The sequence below is a fragment of the Caloenas nicobarica genome, chromosome 5, assembly GCF_036013445.1.
Source record: "Caloenas nicobarica isolate bCalNic1 chromosome 5, bCalNic1.hap1, whole genome shotgun sequence".
Taxonomy (NCBI): domain Eukaryota; kingdom Metazoa; phylum Chordata; class Aves; order Columbiformes; family Columbidae; genus Caloenas; species Caloenas nicobarica.
Window position 1 is genome coordinate 58,572,835 of NC_088249.1, and position 26,001 is coordinate 58,598,835.

Here is a 26,001-nt window from a genome sequence, read left to right on the forward strand (position 1 = left end):
CCTTACTGAGAGCTAAGAAAGAAGATGGGGAGGAAAAAAAAAAAAAAAGGGCAAGCCTAAAGCCAACTGTTGTGAACAGAGTTAATGTGTGAATGAGGAAGCTCATTCAAATACTCGAGATCCTTTACACACCTATCTGTGGTGTTGCATGTATCTTGTGGTGAGCAATGCTTTTAGAAATGCAACTTTCTGCTGTTCCCTGCTGTGGGTTTAAATGACGTTTGTGCTCTGCTGTGTGGGTCTGGGTGCTCCTCTGGGCAAGGATGAACCTCTCTGGGGCTCCTGTTTCGCGGCGGACGGAGAGCTTGGGGAAGGGCTTCCTACCTGTGCGGCAGACCCCGCTGCGGAGCGTGTGCTTGTATGCCTCGCTAATACCCTCCGGCTCGAAGTGATGAGAGTCAGCTAATCCCTCTGATCTGAGGGATCAGCTCCCTTTCCCGCGGCTGGACCGCGAGGCCCCTGGTTCGCCGCCAGCGGGACGTGGCACGGGGTGTGACGCCACGTCTGTCACCGCCACGGCCGGTGCCGTCGGCTCCGAGGTCAGCTCAGCCTCCTGCTGCTGTGGCAGCTCGGGAGCCCTTCGCCTCGTGTGGCTTGGCAGGTCAGACCCTGCCAAAAAAGGGAGCAATGAGAGAAATAGCAAGTACCAAGACACCTGGTGGGAGGGAGAATGACCGGCTCAGTGACACAGCTTTGCAGTTCAGGCTTCAGGTACCTGTGAATAATGACCACCTATCAAGCTGAAATCAGAGGACAAGCCTGCTACTACAGCATTTACATCCTTGCTAGCCAAGGAAAAGAAACATTTTGCTCTTTAAAACAGAAATATATCAATCAATGTTAATGGCAGGTCTTTTTCTTGTGTGTGGCATGCTGCCTGATCTCAGTGTGGTATCTCCCCATCCACACAGGATCTCAACTATCAAAGGCTTCATATATTTGTATTTTTTTATATATATGCGTATGCTTGACACAACTTAAAAGACACCTAAAAAGTATGTGTTAGTGGTGAAATATAAGGCCACTCTGACTCAGCCTGTTCAAGAGAGCAACACACCTGGAGCTGTGCTCCCGTCCTCGCTGCCTGGCCGGCCCAGCCTCGCAGCTCTGCTGGGTTCACCTGGGCAAAGCGGGGGTGCAGGGCTGACGGGCGCTTCCTATATGGCATTTAGGCTGGCTTTATGCTGTCGGCAGCCTTTCCTTTAGCTCTTCTTCCTCCTGCCTCCTGGGCTGTGCCTTGTGCTGGGATAATAAATCTTTACATTCTACAACCCAGTGCTGTATAAACACCAAATAGCTTTCTCCTGCCATGCCAACAGGGCTACTCATGGTGTAAGCTCCTCTATTTTTAAGGTAGAGCTATTAATCATCATAATAAATCTATGAATTAAGTTAGCAGTGTTGTTTGCATTAAAAATAGGCTGAGTGGGGTGGTGGCACGCTTATGTATGGTGATGAGAATGTGGTCACATCAGAAGGCCTGTTGCCTACAGTCTGGCCTTTAGAGATGAAAGAAATCCTGTGATCATTTAAAAAAGGACTAATAATCACCTCAAACAGACATTGTCCTGCCTAGAGGCAAGGTCACAACATGTGCCATTCACATGTGTTCGTGCGGCGTATTTTTAATTACATTTAAGGAAGGAGATGCCAGAATCTGCCTCTGTGATTGGATCGGGTACCTTGTTGCGCTTGCTGTTCCATGGGCTGTCAAGGGCTTGCCCTGCGAGTTCCCTACGACATACCTCTTATTTCCAAAAATCTGTGGTGACCGGGTAAAAAGTGTAGAGCTGTGACCTCACGCCTTGCTTCTAGGCTGACCATGGCATTGGAAATGCTGCTGTTTCCCTTTCTTCATCTCGGTACAGATTTGCAGGTAGAAGGACCTGTCCTTGCTAACTGGGCTATGTGGTGTTTCACCCTAAGTCCCTCTCGGTGGCAGCTTGATTCCAGGCGCTGACTGTAGAGGTCACGGGTGGGAATCCAGGCGGCAGAAGTCCGATGGGAGTACGGATATCTCAGCTGTGTCGCACTTACTGCAAATTACAGTCCTGTAATAACAACAACAAAGAAAGCAAAATGAGGATGTCAGCTGTGTCTGTAAAACATCTGTTTCTCTGTGGCCCATGCCGCTGTCAGGGCTGACACTGGCGCTTGTTGCACTGAATGGTAATGAACACCTCCCTGCTGTGCATCTTCTGACATGTCCTGCTTTCTTTCCATCTTGCCCTTTTTTCCTGGAGCTCTGATCTGGAGTCTGATTTTAACGGTGACTCAAACTCGGAGGTGAGCGAAGGACGGACGTCATTGCTGGAGCCCCCCACCTGCCTGAGGCCCATCCGGAGGTGGACATCACTTGCCACGAGCCCTGTGGTGCCAGAGGAAAGCCCCAAAACATCCAAAGTTGCTGACGGTAAGCAGTGTCCCGAGCTGGGGATGCTCCAGCAGCCTCTCCTGAGGGCTGAAGCTGGGGTTAGGGGAAGAGGTTTCGAAGGGGAGGCTGTTCTCTGCGGTGTGGCCAGGTTGTGCCCATTAATGGTGTCTATTTTGGGGAGGATTTCTGTGGTTTGGGTGCTGTAGCTGAAACAGCATTTCTGTGATGCAGGATACCTTGGCGTAGTGGTGCCTTAGCTTGCAGGGGTGGAATGAGTGTTTTCCCATCAGTAAAAAAATGTGGATGTTATTAGCAGCCTGTGCAATATCTGTGGCGTTGTATAAGCAAGGGTGATTTGGGGAAGCATGAGAGAGCTCAGCTTCATTCAATTCGTATATCTATCAGTAGCTGCTTAAAATTTTTGTATCCAATGAAAGCATGAGGAAAGGATACAGCCAGCGGGGAGGTGGGAAGAGATTTAGGAACAGTCTGCCTCCAAATGGAAACTCCTTTCTGGAGCTGGAGGAGGCCAAAACTGAAAAATGTGCTAAAAACGGCCAAAGAGAGGCCTTCGTGGGAAATGAGAGCTGCCATGTTTCAGGACTGCATGGTGATGTGTTTTGAAGCCATGGCAGATCTTCCACTCCTGAAAGCATCTCCAGACCTTTGCTGGGCTCGCTCTCCTGGGTTTCTCCCCTCGGAAGAGCTTCGCGGGGGATGCACGACTGCATGCACCGCAGGGGCCGGCAGCAGAGCTGCGGCGCCTTGAAGCAGCTCCTCCCTGCCACTTGTGGCAGAGAAAAAAACCCTGACTTTAGGGCTCCCGAAGGAGACTGCTGCATGTTCTCACTTCTCACAAGAAATTCATGTTCTTTTCTCTGAATTCCTAACAAGGAAAGCCAAAAGCAGCCATTTTAGAAGGGGTGTGTGTGTGTAAGCCAGCCCCTGGGCTGCAGAGTGTTACTATGGGGCTCAGGCAAGCTGAGCAGGACCTTTCCATTCATGGAGTGGAAACCACTGCTATTAGCTTGGGCTGGAGAGGAAGCATGCAGATACCGCTGGCTGGGACCGTTGGCGGCTCAGCTTGACCTTGGGACAAGTGGGATGTTTCTGCCTGGCTGGCAAAATATAGCAGACAAAGGGAGCGGTCAGTAAGCAGATGAAGTAATGCATTATACGAACTCAAGAGGGAAGGCCAGTGTGTCAGGTACTGTATCCCTATGGACTTGTGCGCTGGCATCGTTCATGGCAGCTGTGCTCCACAGGCCATGGAGACAAGGTACCAAGACCAGCCCATCTCCTGGGTGCTGCTACAGGCACAGACCTGTGCTAATGTTGCCCCTGGCTTTTGGGTTGGGACGGTTGTGCTGCTGCAATGAGTAGATGGAGCAAGGGAGCAGCTGTCTGGACAGGGTGTACAGATGCACCCATGGAACCTGAGGGTTCTCCCGGCAAGTTTTCCGCCTTCAGCTTCATGTGCGGCAGTCATTTGTGTTCATGTTCTCGGGTCTTCCCATACACTGACAGCTCATGGCTGGACCTCAAGAAACTTGATGGGTATTGGAATTTGATAGTTGCGTTTGGGTTTATCACTCTTGTCTATGTTAAAACCAGCTTGTATTTCAGGCCTTGGCTGTGCCTGGACAGGGGATGAGTTTCCAAAGCCTGGTAGAAATGGGTAGAGTTCCTGGATTTTAGTCTGGTGTTTGAACTTAATTGCGTATTTAAAATACATGGTTATGTTAAACACTGTGGTGTTATGGGCATTCTTGGCAGATTTTTAAATAACAGGTCTATGTGGTGCTAAAGTATTGAGGTCCTTTGATTTGTCCTCACCCGGACCACCTTGGCCTGGGTTCTGGGTGACGCTGCAGGGACAGTTGTGAGGAAGTCACTTGTTCTTCCTTCATGCAATATGCTTTCTGACAGACCGTGCTTTAGTGACAGAAGAGCTGAAAAATAGTTTTGCCAAAAAGAAAAGGCCACCAGCATTCAATTCTTCCCATCCCCCACCACCCCCACATCCATATATGCATTCTTAATCCAAGTAGAAAAGAGGGGATTTCATACTGTAATTTAAATTGACTCTTGAATAACAAAACCCTTGTTTAGGGCAAGAAAAGGACAGCAGCAAGCCCCGAAGAGTGCCCAGCAGCATGTGACCCTGTGCAGTCACTGAAGGATTTTGTCCCTTTTCCCTGCCCAATTTCATGCCAATGTCACCTCCCCACCACAGCAGCCGGGTTAACCAGCTCCTCATGAGCAGCCTCTTAGCTCTGCATCCTCACCCAGCTGCATCGCAGCATCCCTAAGTTTTTACCCCTTCAGTCTGTCCCCTCGCCCGTCTGTCTGTCTGCCTGCCTGCCTTTCTGCTCGTGCCGACTTCACCGAGAAAAGAGCCGGTGCTGGTTTGGGGATAAGTGGGAAGGATTTTGATAACACACGAGCCCCTTTCCCGTTGTCGCCTCCCGGCCTCGGCACCGCCGGGTGCGCGCTGCTCCCTACCGGCCACCGCGGGGAGGGCAGCGGGGTAGGGGGAGACTGGTTAAAAACCAGCCCTCCACCCCTCCAGCCTGGGGGTTGGTCTGGGTTTGCGTGGTGGTTTTGGTGTTGTGGTGTGTTTGTTTGTTTGTTCCCCCCTACTTTCTGGGTTTTGCTACGTTTTCTGATCATGTGTCTTTTCTCTTTCTGTCCAGCCCTACAGAGAGCCAACAGCTTTCACTCCACGGCATTAAATAAGTATCAGAATTGGAGGAGAAAACTCCAAACAAGTGAGTAAAGCCTGAGAAGCAATTTTATCTTCTATTTGTGCTGTCTCCTGTTTTCCTCTCTCTTAAATGTCTATTTCTCCTTTCCTTTAAAACTTTTGTAGATGAGAAAAATCGAGATCTAAAATGCACCGAATATTTCTTTTCCGTTTTCTTGTCCTCGGAAGATCAAATTCCCTCTGTGTGACTGTTCCCTATGTTATTACACCCACCAGCAAATGGCATCCGCTCACATTCTCTAGTTGAGAAAATGCACCCCTATCACAGAGCCACGTATTGTGTCTCTAGCCATGTGTGTACCAATTGCTTTTGATCAGGTGCGATGATGGGTCTAACGTTTTGAGTATCGTTTATTAGAAATGCTCCTGGAGGTGCCTATTTACACCCATCTACAGGTGCCCTATCACCTTTTTTTGGTTTGTTTGGGGTTTGGTGGTGGTGGTGGTTTTGGTTTTGTTGGGTTGTTTTGTTTTGTTTGGGTAAAAACAAAGTGTTTCTGAGTTACCAATAGCCCCACTAAGGACTTGCAGGTATGTGCTGGGATTGATCATACCCGTATGGCAACTGGGTGAGCTCATCAGCATCCCAGACCGTCTCAAAACTTGGTTAGAAATGCAGTTGTATCTGTCAGACTGGGGTATTGACAACCGTAAGAGAAAAAAAAAACCACTAATGTACAGCAGCAGAAAGAAGGGATTTGTGCATGTGACCCAGTGCCACAGTTTCTGGTCATGGAGATGGTGGGTTTTGGGGAATGGTGGTGACAGCTACTCTTTAACCCTGCCCTCAGCTGCCCTCTGCAACAGAGGGGATTTCTGTTGCTGCTCAGGGTCCCAGTTGCCTTCAGAGAAGTTCAGGGCTCTGCTCCTGAAACAAGTAGGATCCCTGTGTCCATTATGGGACCAGCATTCAAGCAGAGGCATCTTGTTTGGTTTGAACATGCCAGCAAGCTTCAAGATTATTTGCAAGTACCCACTCTGGGAAGAATTTTTTTATCTTAAACGAGGAGACAAGCTGCATCTCTCCTTCCTGGCACCGACCTCACCTCCGACACAGATGCCTTCTGATGCTCATGAGCGCTGTCACCACTGACCGCGCGGTCCCTTGGAGGCCCCCCGTGCCACGCTTCTGGGATAACTCAGTAAATCTCAGTAGGGGGTGCGTGGGGCCCTTTCACAGTCCTGAGAGGATGCTCCCACCAAGTTTGACTTCAGCAAACCATCCCCTGCGATGGGCTGTCCCCAGAGGGGCAGCCGTGGCAGATGGACAGGCAGACAGGCCACAGTGGGGCTGTGTTCCCTGCGATGCACCACACCTCCGAGGCGCGGAGGACTTGCCGCGCTCCGTGAGGCCTCTCTGGAGCAGCCACACGGGATGTCCCACCCGCGGACAGGTTGCCCCATGCCTGGCATGGGGAAGGCAGAGCAGAGTGCCCTCAAAAATTCTCCGTGTCAACCTCGGGGCTGCCTCTGAGCACTGTACAGAATTTAAGGATTGGCTTGTCATCAGGTGTTGGCTTCACCAAAGGCTTGGATTTAAAATCTTGCCTTAATTGATCTCAGTTTTTAAAAGGTCAAGCGAAAGTGATTATTCCAGGTTTGAGGGAGGAAAAAAAGAAAGGCTGTGAGAGACTTAATTTCGACTCATTTTCAGCTTGTTCTCAGCAACTGCATTACTTAATCATTTGCCGATTAATTTTCCCATCATTTTATTAAAATCTTCCATGTGCCTCCGAAGGGCTCTAGAGGGAGCTAAAAGCCTTTGAGAAGGAAATGATACACTACATGAATTTGTCCGGAACTCAAGCATGCAGTTAAAAACGAGGTGTAAAGCACACTCGGCATATACTGGGAATGGAATAAAGGCATTTTTTACTCTCTGGAGGAACACTATAAGTCTTAGTTTCTATATTTAATCCACTTAATATTTGGTTACAAGAATTCATGTGATCATCACTCACAAATCTGTCTCCTTTTCAGACTTATTTCCCAAAACACATATGTTTCATAAACAGCACAAGGTATGCGGCCAAGGAAAGGAAATCGGTGTCATGGTTATGTTGACTGAAAGGCTCAGAGCAGGATATTACCTTTCAAAATCTTTAATCCCTGTCGCATGGCCACAGGGGACACCACACTCTTAATTTATCTTGGTCAATTCAAGTAGCTTTTGGGCCAAACAGATCGTGATAGTGCCCTGAGGAACTTTAAAAAAAAAAAAAATCCTGTTTTGCGTGTCAAGCTGCAAATTTAATTCAGCATCTTGGTTGGCATACATCCATTATCTCTGTGAAGGGCAGCAAGTTATGGCTTTGTGCGAAGCAATGCCCTGTCCCTGCGAGCCAATGCACACCCAGGAGAGCTGTAGTGGGAAGCAGTTCTCCCCACGGGCATGAGCCAATGCCCCAGAGCCCGGGGCCGTGGGTTTTGAGCCCTCGTGAGTGTTACGGCTGTCACTCCTGCAGCAGTCGCGTTTCCCCTCGGTGCGCTGAGCTGTGACGTTTGCCTGTGTCAGGAGGTGAAGGGATTTACTGGATCAGGCTCCCTGGCTCACTTATACGGGTAACAGTGGGTTCTCATTCTCGTTCTGGATTCTCATCTTTTCCCGCGGTCAATTCGCTCTACAGAATATGAAGGTCAACGTGCATGGATGGGAAAGGAGCAGCACTTGTACTGGGGATGGAGTTGTGAAAATGAAGATAGAGTAGCTCAGTTTTGATGCTACTTTCTTAGAGGACCTTCACTGGACTTTCTGAATGTATCTGGAATTATTTGAAGGCCCTTTTTTCTCTTTCTTTTCCCCTCCCCTGAAAACTCATTGCAAAAAGGTACAGAAAGCAAGACCAGCAGCAGAGCAGAGTTATGGTATCCCTCTAACCAGGTGATAAAAGCTGGATTTGTCTCAGTTCAGCCCCTTGTTGCTGGTCCCTATGGGAGTTCCTTAATGAACTCCAGTGCATCACTTTCCTCTGTTCTTGACTAAAAGTAACAAATTGCATTAAGATTGGGAACGCACAGGTGAGACACTGAGAGAGAGGGAAAGTTGGTCTGTCCCCTGACTTGCCTTTTCTGAAGTCCACATGCAGGAACTAATAATTGAGTTTGGGAGTTAATAATTCAGCTATGAATACACTTGTCATGTAAAAGCTTGACATGGTAGTATCTTGGCTCTGGGATTCTTTTCTTCTGTCCAAAGATTATTTATTATGTAAAATTCCCACAGGCACAAATATTAGAGAGCTCTCCTGACTCCTTTCAGGTGCCAGTTACCTCCCCACTGTTGTTTCCAGCAGGTCTAAGCCTGTCTGTGCTAGTTTTGGTTCAAGGCCTTCAGCAGATATTTACCTTGTCTGATCCTCGGAGAGCCCCCAGCACGCTGCCCGTGGGCCTGACTTGGGCGACCACAGGGTTATTTGTGTCCCTGCCGCCTGCAGGTGCTTGTATTTCTCATTTCTTTCCCGCTCCGACGGACAGCCTGCTCAGAAGTCATCCATTTTCTTCATTTCTCGGAACTAGCCAAAGCTTCAAAAGTCACTGGTTGTTTTGACTGTCTCTGCTTTTAAGGCCTGAAAGCCTTCTAAAGAGGGCTGATTTTCCAGAAAGTTTCCTGGAACTCAAAAGCCGCTTCACTACATCCAGCCAAAAAGTGGAAGCAGTTCAGGTCCGCCGCTGAAAATGTCAACATGTGTTTGGCACAGTGTGCACACACATGTGAGTAAGGCCATGAATTTCATTACTGTATGTCAGCTCCTCAGGTACAACTGTGTCCAGATGACTGCTTAACTTTCTGCTCTTGTTCTTTAATTGCAAACTTTCTTTAAGATAAAAGCAATACGAATATGATGGTAAAATCCATGTCTGTGGCAGGTTTCCCTCTACTCTCCAGCAAGAAACCTGGGCTACGTGGGAAGGACAGCTCAGCCAGCTGCCAAAATGGTCCTGGGGAGGATCACTCCCAGACACAGGTACGAAGGAGAATTGTGCAGAGCAAACCGAGTGTAACTACTGTTGGGGCATGTCTGCTCACCCCAGGCTGTCTGAGCATCCTCTGCTCTTTCAAATAGTTTTGGTCCTCACAGCAACCACTAAGGTTGGAGTTATGCCCGTGCTATACATAGGGAAGAGACTTGGAGGCTCTTATTGATGCAACCATTCCCAAGTCATGCGGCTAAGTGGCATTTGCTTTCTGTGGGACTCAGACCTCAACTGCACTGAGAGTTAGGCACTAACCTGTTGCATCAGCCAACATGTAGGTGCCACCACCCCACCCTTACCTCACAGCGCGGCATTTAGCTGCCGTTGGGATTTTCTCTGTGCCAGGTTCTGCACAAAGGAGAGAAAAGCCACCAGATCACTGTCCCCCAGTGCTCCCGAGCTGGCGGCTGTTCTGCACGTGTGGTTGTAGGGCTGGATGGAAGCATGTGGCGTGTTGGGCAAGGCCAGGTGCCAGCAGTGGTGGGATGAGAGAGTGTCACGTCCGAGTGGCGTAAATGCCACTTGATTGCTGTGCATCACTGGGTGAAAGGCAAGTGCCAGCACTAGCCTTGGAGAGCAAATCTGGGAGCCAAGCTCGCATAGTGCTGGCCATAGGAAACCTGGCAGAGGGGGGTTTCAAACCATTACAGCCCTTAGATGTAGGTGTGCACCTGTCTAATGTTTGTCCCTTGCATCCAGTAGGCAGAAGACCTATATTCTTAATTTGCAGCAGGTCCTTGGCTCCACACCTCCCACAGCTCAGGACCATCTTCAGCTTCCATCAGGACCTAGGATTTCCTTTGTATTTTCTGCCTTTTTTTTTTTTTTTTAAGCTGAGGAGGGGTGGGCCTGCTGTAAATGCAGTGCTGCAGCTGGAGTCATGACTGACCATCCCGAGCAAAGAGCAGCACGTCCCTTGGACTTGGAGCTGGGTGTGGCGTGGACCAGCCCATATCCTCCATGTCCTAAACCCGTTGTCCTCACCCTTGGGTTAGACAGGATTAGAATTGCTTGACCTCAGGTCTGCTTTAGGAAAAAAATCAGGTGTTCCATGTCCATGGTGGTAGTTGAAATCCGGTGCAGGACAATAGGGCCAGGAAGGGCAGGTCCCAAAGGAGCAGAGCTGCACAATGCTCCCTGGCCACGCCGTGCTCAAGGAGAGGTGACTCCATGCAGCTCCCAGTCTATAAACAGCACTAGGTGGCCTTTTTCTTGCTCTAAAGAGAGAGGATTAAGAGGGTGTTCATTTGTTTACTGGTGTTTCTCATGGTTTTTTATGTGTCATCAAATACAACAGTGAAACAGGGAATGATCATTATTACCTTCTGATGCTTCTGGGAAATGAGAAGTCAGATTAATGGCTTCACCCGTGTGAATGTGGGAGTCTGGCACATAAGTGGAAACAGGAATTGAATATTCTCACCATCCATTATCACATAGCATTGAGGGTAAAATGCCTCCCTTTTAAGAAGGAAAAACAAAAAACCTCTGGCTTTGGTCTGCTGGCTAGATGATGTGGGCATTTATCCTTTCTACTATTGCCAGCAGATTTTGGTGGCTAGAATAATGAATTTAAATCTTCACCAAAGGAAAAAAATATAAGAGAGAACTAATAGAATTGTTTAAAACAATTGTCTTGCATTTTACAATCTTTTCTGGGTCACTTAATTCCTACATGTACTATGTAAGCATGCAATTTTATAAAAGCGGTTGGAGAGGATGGATTGTGGTCCCTTGTGCTTGCCGGAAAATCTAAGGTGATGCAACTGGAATGCACATGGGAGAACAGAGCAGATCTACTTTTGTTTATTTTCCTGCAGATGGGACTGTTTGTTTCTAAGGAAAATTTTAAAGGCAATTCATAAAGATATGACAGATTTGTAGCATGAATAACATTATTTCTAACTAATAAAATTTCAAGTAGTATTAGATGCCCATTCCTAGAGAAATGTTAGCCCTTTAGAAAGAAAAGCTTTTCTTCTTATTGTATTATGATCTATGTACATATGTGCATATTCATGTGTATATACATATTTTTATTAGTATTACGTTGAGATTGAAATTGACTAAAATACTCTATGAAATAAAAGATACACTGAACTGTATTTTTCTACCCCCAAAATATTTTCTTCATGCCCTTAATAGTTATCATCTTACAAGAAACCACCAGAAGTTACAAGAGGACAGTTCAAACCCGACAGCCCAGTATTTCGAAGAAAAGAAAAAGCCAGAGAGGTGCCTGGAGACATCCATCTGTATGTGCCCCATTGCCCTTCCCAGAGCAGCACCAGAGGTTCTCCATGGACCCCTCCTGGGAATGGGACACCGGCTGCTGATTTTTCTGAGCCTAAAGATGTAGATGGTGCCATTGGGACATACACAGCCCAGGGCTGGCAGGAAAGAAAACAGAAATATACCTCTGAACCAGGAGATTTTAACAGGAAGACAAAAGTGCTGCCATCTCTGGATTTGAAAGAGAAAGATGGCAAAAACACGAGGCACCCAGAAGAAAAGCTTGAGCAAGAATTGAAGGAAGCAAAAAAGAGGCCGATGCTTTGTACACAACAGCAACCTGTGTCATATGATTCAAATGTGATGGACTTAGGTGGAACTAGTCCAGGGTATCGAAAGAAAGGAGCACTACGGGCTTCAGAGGAGAAGGATGCTGACTGGCGAAAAGATGTGTTTAAACTATCTAGTTGTCCTGCGCCTCTCTTGTTTGCAGATGATGCTCCACCAGCTTTGCCAGTTGACTCAAAGGATGCTCTGAGGAGTCCAGGTGCAGCTGCCAGGGAGCACACAGCTGGCCGGCCAAAATCACCACTGAGGCTCATAGCCAAGGCAATCAGGAGGTCTCTAACCTCGTCTCCAGAAGGACTGAAGCACGACTCAGACAGCAAATCCAAAGCCTCTTCAGAACAGGCTTTCTTCAGCTTCCCCACTACTCCTGGCTATTCCCTAAGCCAAAGGAACAGTAACAATAATAGAGCAAATAACACTCAGCCACAGGAGCCTGAAGTAGGGGAGTGGGCAGGAGAATATTCAGGTAATGGAAGCCCTCTCTCAAATCCATCTCGTTTTTCTGTTGTCTCTGAAGAGAGATCTCCAAGGAATTACAGTGAAGAGGTATCCTTCCCAGTCTACAGTTCTCACGCCAGGCCTTTCAGGACAACAAGTATACCTCAGAAATCATCTTGCACTAGGATGGAGGATGTCCCAGGTCTCCTAGCAAAGTTTAGCTTTAAGGAGACTCCTTCAGGAGCTCCCAAAGATGACAAATTTATCCATAATGAAAAGTACCTCCTTCTTTCATCTCCAGAGCCCAAGAACATCTCCAAGGACAATCTAGACAACTGTGCACAGAAGGGTAGTCTTGGGTCACTCTTTGATAGACTGAGAAGTAAAGTTCGTGACAGAGAAGGGAACTCCTTTGTGTTATCTCTTCCTTTCACGAGGGACCATTCTCCAGAAGACAGGCGACATTATCCTTCCACAGGTGAGGACCTGAGTGGAATTAATTGTTTCTAGTAGTAGCACTTAACATTTATAAGACCTATGTGTGATCATGCAAACACATATCTGCCGAATGCTATATTTTATTTATAGTTACTATCTACATAGGAAGATTTAGTAAATGTGTGGTTTTGGTTAAGGTTTAGGAGTTGCTCCTGGTTTACAGGAGCAGAGTGGATTTGCAAGCAGAGCCCAGCACGCTGGGCCCAGGTTTGCTCTGCTGCTCGCTGCCGTTCAAACGTGTTTCGGTCAGGAAAACGTGCTCGCCGAGGCGGAAGGAGCGGCGGGGCAGAGCGGGATGCTGTGCAGAGGGGTTGTGCTGTGGCATTGAGAGCCGTGTGGAAGGGGCAGTACAGCGAGCAAACAGAAGAATGAGCACCAAAAACTCCAGAGGAGCGTAGACTACGCTTATTAGCCTCTCCACGAGGAGCTCAGACACTGAAGAAATACGGTTGCAATAGCAAGCAGCTTTGCTCTGCGTATGTGCTTTCTCAGCTGCTGTCTCTTCAGCTCTGTCTGCTCTTGTAGTGACTGAACTGTAAACATACTTTTGGGAGCTTTGCAGTGCCATTAATATCCCCTTGTTGTTTTATTTGAGAGGAGATAGAACCTTATTGACCTCCTCTGACCTATTTGTGAGTCTATTTGGGCAGTGATTAAAAGGCATCGATTTTCATGTTTGCTTGCAAGAACAAGGTTAGTGTTAAAACTGCAGATGAGTCTAAGAAATATTGATGTCAGACAAAGAGCAATCTGAGTAATCTGAGTGTAGGCTCAGAAGGAATTGAGTGCACAGTATCAGGTATAAAATATGAGGTATGAGAAATGTACCTACCTGTCTTTCTCTGTGGTCCATCTTTCCAGTAGCCCACTGCAGAAAGTCACAGTTATTTAACAGAATAACCTACTGAATTTTATTGGCATACCTGTTTATTTCTTACATTATTAAATTGCAACCCAAACGGTAAACCCAAAACTGCTGCTGTACTGCAGCATTAAAATAACGATCTATATGTAATATGTGAAGTCACTGAAGTATCCCCAGTGAGCTGCCAGGTCCTTTTTGTATCCTTTCTGCTTCAGAACTACTGCGTACTGTGATGAAGATATACAGTACATATGAGGCTCGATCTAGGGCTCATTGAAATGGATAGAATAACTCCCACTCTCATTCCCGAACTTTTGAATGAGATTCTTGGAGCATCCTTTATCTAAGAACTTGCAAACCCAGGCATGCCCATGGAGCCAGGGGATGCTGGGGACTGGGCTGAAGCCACAGGGAGCTGCTAGTGCTCACACTTGTCACACTACAGTCCCAAACGGGAGGCTTTTTCTGAGTCTGTACATAGTCATCGCACATCAACTAAGCCAAGCTGACTTGCTCTTAACTAGATGTATTACAACAATTAGTACGTTGTGTTCCAACTAAAATGGGAAAAGTTCTCATTAGGTTTGAACAATACTATATTTTATTTTAAATATTTTAAAAAACATGCTGGTTTAATATGAGTTGCATTCCTCTGGTGTGCAAGCCAAAAGCAGTATTAATAAATTATTATAATTATTGAATATAGGCATTGCAAAGTCTGTTCAGAAGAAAAAAATGTCTTTGATCTCGCCATTTGCTCAGTAATCTGCCATCTTCAACGTTTCAACATTGCAGGTTCCTGAACTTTTTCAAACATTTATATTTGAGTAAATCAAACTGGTCAAGAGCCAAGTCCTGCCTGGCTCTCTAAAATGGCATTTCTGTCTCATACTGGTACTTGTCTGAGGCCCAAGCTTGGAAAACTCCAGTCATCAACTGATGACGAGCTTTAGCCCATATTACATATCATTATTTTTCTCTTTTGAAATTTACCATGAACCTCAGAAAATTTAATTTCTTTAAAGAAAAAAAAAAAAAAAATATTCCCAGCACCTTGCAGAACCCAATTTAGTGAGGCTCTTTCTCATACTCCTCTTGGCTCTTTGCAGTAGGGATTTTTTTATACTATTTGAGGCCAGACAGACTTGTTCTGTGCAAATATGGTTGGTGTCACATTATGCTGGTGTTTTCTCCCTCAACGGGCCGTTGGCTTGTGGAGCCAAAGAATGAGCTGGGTGATGAAAGTCCATGGGCTTGGGTTGCGACTGGGCAGCTCATTGAAGAGAAGTCCACTGAGGATTAAACACATGCTTAGAAACCACTTCCAAATTAGAAAGCTCCTGAACTGAAAAATGTTCAGAGGCTGGGTGAGTGCTGAGAGGAGGAATTGCATATGACTAACCAGTGCCTATAGCATTCCTTTAGACATCCACTGCTGGAGACAGACTGGAAGGACCTTCTGTCTCACCCAACACACCTACCTTTACGTTATGTTGATCATCTTTCCCTACACTTCATCTTAGTTAATTCATCTGCAAATATACGTCCAGATGTCTTTGCTATGCTGATGGTGGCTTCTGCATTGCAGACCCAGGTGTTTGTCCAAACTAAAATTATATTCTGTCCTTCTGTCATCTCCTGCCAAGTGTTCAGCCACCAGCTGAAGCTCAGATGAGGAAGCAGAGATCTTAATTACTCAGCAACAGATTGCCTGTTGCTCAACCTTACTCCTGCTGTTACACTTTCCATACAGGTGATTTCACCTTCTGATATGCAGACCTGGTCTAAAGGCTTTCTAGCTGACACTTTATTTCTGTTTCATAAGAGCTGTTCCTCAGAGTCACTTGGAAATTTTGGGCTGTGCAGAGATCCAGCTGCACAGACTTCCTGTGTGGGACCTAGATAATTCTAACTGAAGTAATGGGGGTTCACACACTGATTTCAGTCAAGCAATTGGTTTAACAAAACCAAACCAAACCAAAAAAATCCTATCTAAGTTTGCCTGTGGAATATACAAATGTCCCCAAATAGGCACACTGGCGTTTCTAAGTGCAATTCCAGATTTTTGACTGATTGCACAAATATCTTTGAGGCTTTTGTCCTTTGATTTCTCCTTTGTGTTCCAACCTGCAGTTAAAAATACCCCCAAACTTGATCAATAAAACTGATCAATCAGATGATTAACTGTTCTCTCCTAAGCCAACTTGCCCTTTTGAATTTCAAAAAAATGCCAAAGTGCCATGTTAGCTATAGATATTAAAAATCATTAATACCACAGAAAAACAACAGTAAAAAGAGCGAAGCCAGGTGGTATGAGAGAGTTGCAGTCAGCAGTGTTTGTAATGAGACACAGTTGTGGATCCAGAGTTTAGGTTACTTCTTACAGACAAAACTTTTGAAGACCAGCCCAAGAAGGTAGTTGGTTGTGGCAGATGTTTGTGACTCCGGGTTTGATTCTTCATAGCGATGGAGAGTGGGAGACATATTTCTGCCCCTGACAGAGTAGGGATCGCATGAAAACAGCCCTAGTCTCATCCCTTAGATGAGATGGGAGCTGTTAACGCAGTTTGTGACTGTGTGTTGTTAACATGGCTCACTTCATTAAGCAGGACAACCAATTCAGCTGATGAGAGAGTTGGACATGTTATGAACTCACTTCGCTGGTTTTGTGCACTTTTAGATTGGAAAGAGATTGCTTGCAAAGATTTCAGATTCATACATGGTTCTCATTACTGCATCTTTGTACCACTGAAAATCTGTGTGTTTGCAGTATTCTTGTTAACTAGGGCACTGTTATCTCAGTGATTTCGTATTTTAGAAGGGGAACTGAGGCACATCGAGATTAAATTACATGCCTAAAACCACATGAGAAATCTGTGGAGAAGCAAAGATTTGAAGCCAAATAGTCAAACCCACTCTTGATTTCTACTGGCATTTTTTTTCATCTCCCACCTCATGGCAGTTCCCATCTGGTTTGGTACACCAGTGCCCCAAGAGAAATGTGTAGCTTTGCCTCTCTCTTTTGTAAAATACTGAAGTACTTATAGTGGTCATGATTAACTCCAACGACCTTATAAAAATATGCAATCTTGAACACTTACAGAGGAAGCCAACGGATTGATGTAACATTATGTTATAAAAACAAGACCTTCTGTGTATTTAGACTACAGCCATTACCATGATACAAAAACACCCCAGAAGGGGAGGTGAGCTGTGCCATGCAGAGGGACGGCAGTGGTGGTGTTCCCTGTGAATCTCCAGGACAATCGGCAGGGCTCCCACATCTAACACAGTCGCCTTCTTAACCTCTTCATATGACACCTCCCTCTTTGTTCAGAGGACCTCAAGTTTCCCAGGAAAACCAGTACCTTAGATTCACCTGTTAAGGGAGGGGTTCTCAAAAGCGCTGCACTTTGGTCCAGTTGATCCCGGTGAATACAGCGATGGTTTTGCAGCTGATGGCGTTCAATGACAGCACACTTAGGCCAAAGCAAAGTGTCTTTCAGACCCACCCTGCGATTACCAAGCTGCAATGAACTGGCCACGGCAAGGGATTTTAATTTTATGGATGTAATTTTTCTTATCTCTTACGACACACACATATGAGGATACCAAGTCCCAATATGAAGAACTGGAGGTCTCCTCCAACTTTGTACTTTGAAGCGTATTCTGTGACACTGTCAGTTTCAATAATAATTATTAATAATTAATATGCTGTCTCCTGTGATTTAATAGTTGTAAATCAGGTATGCTGGAGAGGTCTCTTGACCAAACTCCTAGTAGCTACTGTGAGGTAGAAATCAAGAATAGATTAATAAAGATTTCAGAAATATTGGTTCCTTTCCCTTTTATAATTAAGAACTACAGCTATGGCTGACCATTCCTAGTGATATTAGCTGGGGAGGAAAAGCTATAGTATAACGTGTTAATTTGGAAGTTAGGGAGAGCTAAAGTACTTAAAAAATAACTCCCATTTTGAAGGTATGAGATGGCCAGAAAGAGAAAGCCCAAGTCCAGAAGAGTTGAGTTAGTATTTGGAAAAAAAGTATGTTTTTGAAATCTTTTCTGTAGCTATCAAGCTTTGAGGCTTGACATATTTGGAGTAGACAAATTATTATTATCTAACGTATTACAGTTCTAAGTTTCAGATTTAAATGACCTGGTAAGTGTAAGAGTCCCTAAGTTGAACATTTTTATGTGTGAACTCCTCGTCCAAATCCTCATAGCTGGCAGCTAAATTCTGCCTATCTCGCCACTTTGGAGATGGGAAAGATTAATGCTCAGTCATCTGTAGTAGAACATATAGATGCCATAATACAGAAAAGTGCTGTGTGTATGTTGTTGTGGGGGTTTTTTTAATAGTATAAACTTGTGGTATTTTTCTCTAGCTCTGCATAAAGCAAGTTCATTCAGTGATGTAATTTCTTACTGTGCTTGTTATAGTTGTCTTGAACTGTTGTACAGTTTAAATTTGGATCTGGGGTACATTTTAGAGCATATTTCTGCTCTCTCCCACAGGAAAACAGCCAAAGAAAAGTAGTTCAGCAGAGCACTGAGTGGCTGCCCTTTTAATGTTGAACGAAATGCACTGTCCAGCTGTTTCTATATCTCTGAAATGTGGCAGGACCACACATCTGGGAGCCAAACCCCAGTATTCTCATCGCAATTTTGTCACTCTTTGCTATGTGTTTCCAGGAACCTCCTTGGAGCAGCCTATGCTTCAATTATCCACATTATATTAGCAGAGAAAGTCAGTGCTGTGAAATGTACGTGTGATAAACGTGGCAGAGACCATAACTGTCAATGCATACAGGTAGACCCATCAGATGCCTCATCACTGAGATGTTTCACATGGTCACTCATCCCGTAGGCTTCTCGGGTGGAGATGATGAAGGATGTTGCTGGTTGCAGTCGAGTGGCTGTTGTCTCCCAGAGCTTTGGGTACCACATCTCTCAGAAGGCTGAGCTGTTCCAGAGTAATCTAAGTGGCTTTTCTCTGCAGAGCAAGGTGCAAATACCTTGGTCTCTGTAGCAGATAGGCTTTGTGGATGTTAATAATCTATTCCGTGCAGAGACGTCGGCTTCCTAGTGCTCATGAGATGGCCCTCAGAAGTCCTTGGGGAAGTCGTTGACCCTATCTCTGTCCCAGAAAGGCAAACAGCTCCTGAGTCACATCCCCGAGGAGGAGGCAGGTGCCCTTGTGTTACAGCAGGCTGCTTTTCCGCTGGATCTTGTAACGCTTATTAAATTATTGATATCGCTCAAGGAGGAGGACACGGGAAAGCAGTCACTTATTCCCACAGCTGAGAGAATAAAGGGAGCGTGTAATTGCTTGTGCTTCCAGCCCTGCCGGGCTGTAAGGCTTGCTGCTTGTGTACTACGGAATTTGATTTCACCAGTCGCTTGATTGCAGAGTGGTCACTGCAGACTGTTGGTTGCACAGGGAAAAGCAAGGTAGGTGAGTTTAGTCCTCAAAAGAAATAGTGACTGTGATACCCCGCAGTGCCTTCGGCTGCCTCGTGTGTTAGGAAGGGCCTTGTGGCTGAATGTCCCTGCTGGGGACAGAGATGGGGTGCGGCTGGATTCGCACTCTCGTCTGCAGAGCGTGGGGCAGTGCGTGGCAGCCGTGTGGCCCGCGGTGGCTGGCTGGGCTCATCGGGGCGTCCCCGGCGGGTCACGAGCAGGACCTGTGTCCCTCCTGCAAGTGCTGCGAGGCGAGAGGCGTGGGGTGGCAGCCTGGGCAGGTCTGGAGCAGGGAGGTCACTCGGCAGGCTGGAGTCCCCCCTGGCATTTCTACCAGGGGTATTGCACCTCCTGCTGCCGCCCACGACCCGTCCTGCAAGAACTAGAGCGGGACCCACATCTGCTCAGCTGCACCCTCTGAACTTGGAGCTTCACTGGCACAGCGACTGGGTGCTTCTAAAACTGAGGCGGGTGACCCAAGTCAGAATTTCTGCCTCAAATTACTTGGATTTACTCTCATTGCTTTACCACCTGGGGTGAACATGTTTCTTGGATCCTGATTTTAAATTAGGGCCTGAGACAAAAGTCCTGCTTTAGGACCGGGATCCAGGACAAGGCAGAGAAGAAACATTTACACTAGGGGAATGGGAAGTGATTTTAATCTGAATACAACTTGCATTCAGAAGGCCAACTGTTACCTCACAGATACAAAGAAAACCAGCACTGTTAGCTTTAAATAATGTACATTTCCAAGATGTTGCCCAGCTGTTAATCATTAACCCCGTAGCAGGTTGAAGTGTAGAGACAGATGTTCCAAAAGCAGTTTTATTTTCTGAAATAAAGAGAACGAAGCTATGAATTAGACAAATTAAGAAGAAATTCAAATATTTACACCCAGTTGAAACAAGATGCTGGAAAAACAGGCATGATAAAATTGCTGCAATTAAACGTAATTTAATTTATAATTCTGAAAGCATGCTTCTTCCAAAGGCAGCCTTTGAGTTTTCCTTATGGAGTGCATTGTTGTGATGTATGGATTTTCCTGACTTATTATGGCATTTTAATCAACAGTTCAATGATGTGATAATATTCCTAAAGCAGAAAAATAACTGACGTTTGTTTAGACATAATTAATGAAATATTTATGTTGCATGAGGCTGTGTGATAAAGCCTTGTTCTCTTAGTCCATTTGCTTCTGATTACATTTGTGATTTTTTTATATGACCAGACATTCTGACGCCAACTATTTTACACTGAGCAGATGTCATGTAGTAAAAATGGGTGCCAGATGCTACAAGCCACATAAGGGTAATTTGTTTAAGAGCTGGCTCAGACTTTTTGCATTCAATTACACTCTATAGTGAGCCTTATACAATCATTTGAGTAATATGGCTAACTTCAGATATACATTTTAATGAACACTGAGTGAGTTCAGAACAGCATGCTACATGCAGGGTGTTCAAAGAATTAATTTATTTGTGTGTAATACCTGGGGAAAAAAAAAAAAGAAAAAAAAAAGAAAAATACTCAGAGTTTTTGACACGGATCAAAAATTTAATTAATGCCATCAACCAAATTTCCAAATCGCTGTATGTGCTGATTAGAACTCAGGGCAGGTGCAAAGTGTCTGTGTAAGTTAAAGAACAGTATTTTTTGCTTCACTGACTATTTTGTTCCTGCATTTTAGGATGTGCACACCTACCTGTCAGACAACAAGCTGAGTATTCTACTTCTTCCTCTGGTGATGAATTTGAATCCAAGCCTTCAGCAATAGACAAGGTAACCTTGACTTGGAAACAACGATATTTCCTCAGTTGGACTGTATTTAAGATTCATCAAGTGATTTTGATCTAAAACACACAGCAGATTCTCAAAATGGGGACTGGAATGTTTTATCAGTGGAGGTTACAAGTCATGGAGAGAAAATACATTAGAATTCTTTAAGACAGATGAACATAAAAATTTCATCTTTGGATCTTTAATTCCCCCAGGTTACACCAGCACTGACAGAGGAGGTCTTAATTTGACAAACAGACATGTTTCACTGAAACCACTTTGAAGCTGCATTCTTAAGTGGCTTTAATATGTAGCCCAACAAGCAAACTATTGAAAAAATTAAACCAAACAGATGCAGATTTCCCTTGGGGTAATAAGAACTTCATTTCAGAGGCGCTACAGGCAGGTTGTGTGGGAAATGCTGTGTTTATCCTAATCAGCACGACTGCGTGAGCCACGAAGTCGCACCCAGGCCCTACATGCTGAAAGAACTCGGCTGCACATGGGGGTCTCCGAGCCCAAACCTGGCTCCTGTGGCTACTAGCAGGAGTGGTGGGGTTAAAGCACGAGTGAACTCTTGATACCCAGCTCTGATTTGAAGAAACTGAGCTTTTATTTCCTGCATAGCTCATCAGAAATTTGTTTACCTGTTTCCTGTGGAAGGAATATCAGTAAGTGGAATTAATAGTATCAGGTGACCTTTTGATTTGTTGCCTTTGAAGGGAGAGAAAAAAAAAAAAGGGGGTAAGCAAACAGGAGGCTGCCCAGTACACTGAAAAAAGAGCCAAGCTGAAAGCAAAGTGGGGCTTTGAATGGAAACCCAGTTGCGCAGCTCCGGAGGAACCAGAGCGCCAGGAGGCAGAAGCGCAGCAGCGTGTGGCAGCACATCCCGCCAGTGTCTGTGTCAGGATGTGCTGAGAGGTCAGAATTCATAATTCGTCTTTCCTGTCACAGGAAAGACAACCTATGGTGAATTCAGCAAAATTTAAACAAAATGGAGAAAAGAAAGGAGACGTGGGAGAAAACTGGATAGGAGCAGCTCCGCAGCGGCAGGACAGGCAGGAGCAGGCGGGAGAGGCAGCGCTGCCGGGGCAGCTGCCACAAACAGGGTGACTGAGCAGCTGTCACACACGGGCGTCAGCAGTGACTCAGTTGTGATGGACGTTCGCCGCTCACCTTGTCTCTCTCAGCTGCCTCCTAGCACCTCTTTCCATGCCGGCTCTGGCTGCTATTTTGCCAGTATCACCATTTTTCTTTGGGAAAACTCGGTGGGAAAAAGTTCAGCGGCTTCCTGACTTTTATTTTAATTATCTTGTCTATAATCCTCGTATATTCTGTCTCCTCCAAAATGGGAAAACTACAGCCTTGCAGCACTTCTAGAGAGCTGGGGTCAGGGGCAAGCCGGAGCAAGCGCAGGCGGAGCCCTCGCCAGCCCCGCAGCCCGCGCTGCCACGCTTTCCCGGCAGCAGCGACGGGAGCCCCGGGGAAAGCCAAAAACCTCTGTAATGCAGTAGAGAAATGGCACTGGGGAAGGTTCCATAGGGCTTCAGGTAGGGCTCTGCGGTGGCTGTTTCTTTTGGGTGCATCCCTCTTACCGTGTTACAAGCGATCTAAAGTGAATTTTACTACTTAGCAGCTGTAGCAGTAGAAATGGGTTGAGTTTCATTAAACTGGAGCTTCCTACTCCCTGTGGCTGGTTTCCTCCCTGATCATGGTGATATCCACTGCAGCCATGTATAGTGGTATGATGTACGTGGTCAGCTTCATGATCCAGCCATCTTTTATTGATAGAGACAGTTCATACTCACAATAAGAGTTTGTAATATTTCAGACATGTAGGCGAATGCATGGAAGTATTCCTACACGAACATTTTCATTCCAGTTAGGCTGCCTGAGGCACCCTGCAGTAGCTCACCTTGCTTTGGGCAGGGGACTCAGGTTAGATGATCTCCAGAGATCTCTCGCAACCTCAATGGTTCTGTGATTCTGGGGAAGGCTTGTGGAAACCAGTAATGGCATACTTATGCTTGGCTTGCCTGTTTTTGTTTTTCCCCCTCTCTCTCTTTCATAGGCAAAAAGAACTCTCAGAAGGAGAAAAAAGCTGGAGAAGGAGACAAAGCAATTGATTAAACAAGAGGAGCTGAAGAGGCTTCACAAAGCACAGGTGAAAACGTAGTTTGCAGATGTCCCGTTTGTCTCCCAAGAGCGACTAGCCAGGATGGGGGTACCCCGTGTGGGGTCTGCACCTCCCCTCGCTCCTCATGCAGCTCACTGCCTTCTGCGGCGAAGTCCACCCAAAGCATCAGGAGCAGGAAGATGTGTGTGGCAGGGCCTTGCATCTCTATATGTGGCAAATCCACATGTGCCCCAGGACATGAGCTGAATTTTATAGTTGTGTATAAAGAACAAGAGGGATAGTGACTGGAAGGAACAGAAGAATACACTGAGCAAGAGGGAAAGAAATAGAAAGGGGAAATAGCGTCAGCCCCTGAGAATGTAATAAACTCGGATGTCACTCTTATGTACTACAGGAGAGTATGAAAATACAGTAACAGGTCTTGTTCTCTCTCTGCCATAACAGTGAAAGTGAACCATATTCTTTCTTAATGATGCAAAGTCACTTCACTTTGTACAGGCCCCACTCTTTGGAAAATGCTGGAAAAATCTCAGGCCTCTGCTAATGTTTTATTATTTCCAGTTACAGTTCGAAGATTCGGGAATGCACTTCTGCATGACTTAATCTCAGACTGGGTTCTCTCATGTGTCAAAATTTTCAGGTTGTTCTGTTTCACTCACGACACATACCTATCTATATGCATGTATATATTTATATATATTTATAAAACTTAATGGCTCATGTGGCCATTAGCAGTTTTTGTGTGTGCCTGTACTGTAGCACAGGACAGAGAAACCCAAGCTAGATTTAATCTCTTTAATTCAGGTTGTAATAGTAGTCAAGACATTGTAGTGAGGAGAGCAGGCTTTTTGAAGGCAGAATTGTCCATAATCTTCTGTTGTATTACTATAGCAGGTGGACAATTTTGGATGGAGCTTCCACTTGCTATTTCTGGACCAAAATCGCATTAAAAAAGAAAACCAATAAGTCGTTTTTCAGATGTGAACCTGAAATCTCCATTTTTGTAGACATCACTGCTTTTGCAAAAAGCATTACTAAAAAGGAAAGAAATTTTTTGTTTGAACCAGAGAGTGGATTTTAGAAAATGCTAATTATCTACCCATCACTATAAAATCTGTGACAGAATAAAACCCATGGGAAAGAAGAATAGTATCTTATTTAATCCAAAGAGCAACTATGTTATAGTTTTGTCTGAGAATTGTAAATTATCTCAAGGTAAAATTAGACACATACATGCCTTCTCTTATTTTACTGCTTTGTGGAAATAATCAAGTCCAAACTTTCGGAACCATCTTTCACATTTGTTAGGCTGTTCCTGAGGGCTTGGCTTGGTATGTCCTAACACAGCCCGAAATGGGAACTGCCGAGCATCTCTTTTTGACGATTCAACCTTTTAAGGTGTTTCATGCCTGTTATCCACATGGCACCTCTGAAAATTTTATTTAAAAGGGGATGGACCAGTGAATGCTGAAGTCCTTCCTGAAGTACCACTGAATTATCACTTCTTAGCCATTAGATCCTTTCCTCCCTGTGTCAAAAGCTTGTGAAATATAAAAGCAAAACAAAATCCCATGGACAACAAAATAGCAAAGCTTTCCAGCTTTGCTTCAGTATTTATATGGGCTTTATTCATGTAGCATCTCAGAATATGTGTCTCTGAATGTGTGAGGTATTGACTTCTCATACCTTGTGAGACATAGAAACGTTGTGGTCTCTGTTTTACAATGGGAGAGCTCAAGTTCAGAAAAACTGAGGGTTTTTTAGCACCTATGATGTTTACCCACATAAAAATGTGGATAGATACCTAGTGGAATTATTAATTTGCTTAGGCGCCTGGTGTCCTCAGTGAGTTTGCAAATCCCATGGCTCCTCTGAGCCCTTTTCAAGGTGTTTCTCTAACCACTGAGACCATCTTTTGTCTCTGAATTTTTAAGCTATTGCTATAGCTTTTATATCATTGCAATTTTGCAGGCTGTCCAGCGGCAACTAGAAGAATTGGAGGAAAGACAAAGAGCTCTGGAGATTTTTGGTGTTGAACTGGAAAGAGAACTAAGAGGAGAATCGGGTAAATGAATCAGTGTTTGTTTGGTGGTGTTTTTTTAACCTTTTTAAAAGCCAGAGGGTTTTTAATGATTGCCATAGAAAGAGCTAAGTGCAAAATCTGAAATGGAAGAGTAACTGGAAGAACAAATTGCTTACCTTTTTGGTCAAACTCTGTTAACTCATGCACCTTTACACTGAATGCTGTAAGTTTCTGACGGCTATCACAGATGTGGAATTATTTGCCTTGCTATTGAACCTGAATCTACATTTTCCCCCTCCCCATTTTTTAAAAATCCCATCCTGAGCTTAATTTCATCTTCTGGAGGGAACCAGTGCGGTTTCCAGGAGCTGTATCTCGGTTACCAAGTCAGCAGCACCCGTGCCTAGTAACAGAGTCCTTAATGACTTCTCCCGGAGTGTGAAACGCCATTAACACGATGAGAGCCGGTGGCCACGCTACGGTGACAGCAGCACACAGGCACGCAGCCCTGAACTGCTTGGCCACTGGGTGGAAGATAACAGGGATGTTGTCCTGGCCCCAGTTGGAGGACAGGCTTTCGCTGGCCTGAACCAACAAGTCCCAAGCACCCCGGACTGCGGCGTCCTCCTGCCAGCCGGGTCTGAGCAGTGCTCCCCAGTGCTCATGGGGGAAGCTGGGGAGAGCTTCTGCAGAGGGATGGGACATCTGCGGGCTCCTGCCAGGCTCAAAACGGGGATGAGGGTGTGGATCACGTGTGTAAGGGACTTCAGAGCGGGCTGTGGTTCTGTGCTGATAGGAGCTGACAGCCCGATTGCAAACCTGTCTTTATTTACCTCTGTTTCAGAAAGCTGAACCTCGTGCTTTCCATGACAGGCAGTTGCACAACACTGAAAACCTGGATGTGTTTTGGCATCTGATCTTGTTGTTGTCTTAGCTAGGCAGCCCAGCACTGTCTCTACATGATGGCTTTTTTAATGCCATATTTCTTAGCAGTTATCTTCCCTATTCCAACACTGAACTAATCAGTTCAGCAAGAGAGCATTTGCCCAACCTTTCATATTTATTAACTAATTTCCTATATTTCATAGTGTCAACCTATTTCAAA

General features: G+C 45.5%; 1 protein-coding gene across 1 annotated transcript in view; it reads left to right on the forward strand.

Moving 5' to 3' along the window:
- Nucleotides 1–26,001, forward strand: part of MICAL2 (microtubule associated monooxygenase, calponin and LIM domain containing 2) — a 131,200-nt gene that overhangs the window by 98,305 nt on the left and 6,894 nt on the right. The window contains exons 27-33 of the mRNA XM_065635408.1: nucleotides 2,244–2,413; nucleotides 5,071–5,145; nucleotides 9,009–9,106; nucleotides 11,262–12,612; nucleotides 20,648–20,739; nucleotides 22,808–22,900; nucleotides 24,845–24,938. Coding sequence (XP_065491480.1) covers nucleotides 2,244–2,413; nucleotides 5,071–5,145; nucleotides 9,009–9,106; nucleotides 11,262–12,612; nucleotides 20,648–20,739; nucleotides 22,808–22,900; nucleotides 24,845–24,938 — 1,973 coding nt within the window. The remainder of the gene's footprint in view (nucleotides 1–2,243; nucleotides 2,414–5,070; nucleotides 5,146–9,008; nucleotides 9,107–11,261; nucleotides 12,613–20,647; nucleotides 20,740–22,807; nucleotides 22,901–24,844; nucleotides 24,939–26,001) is intronic.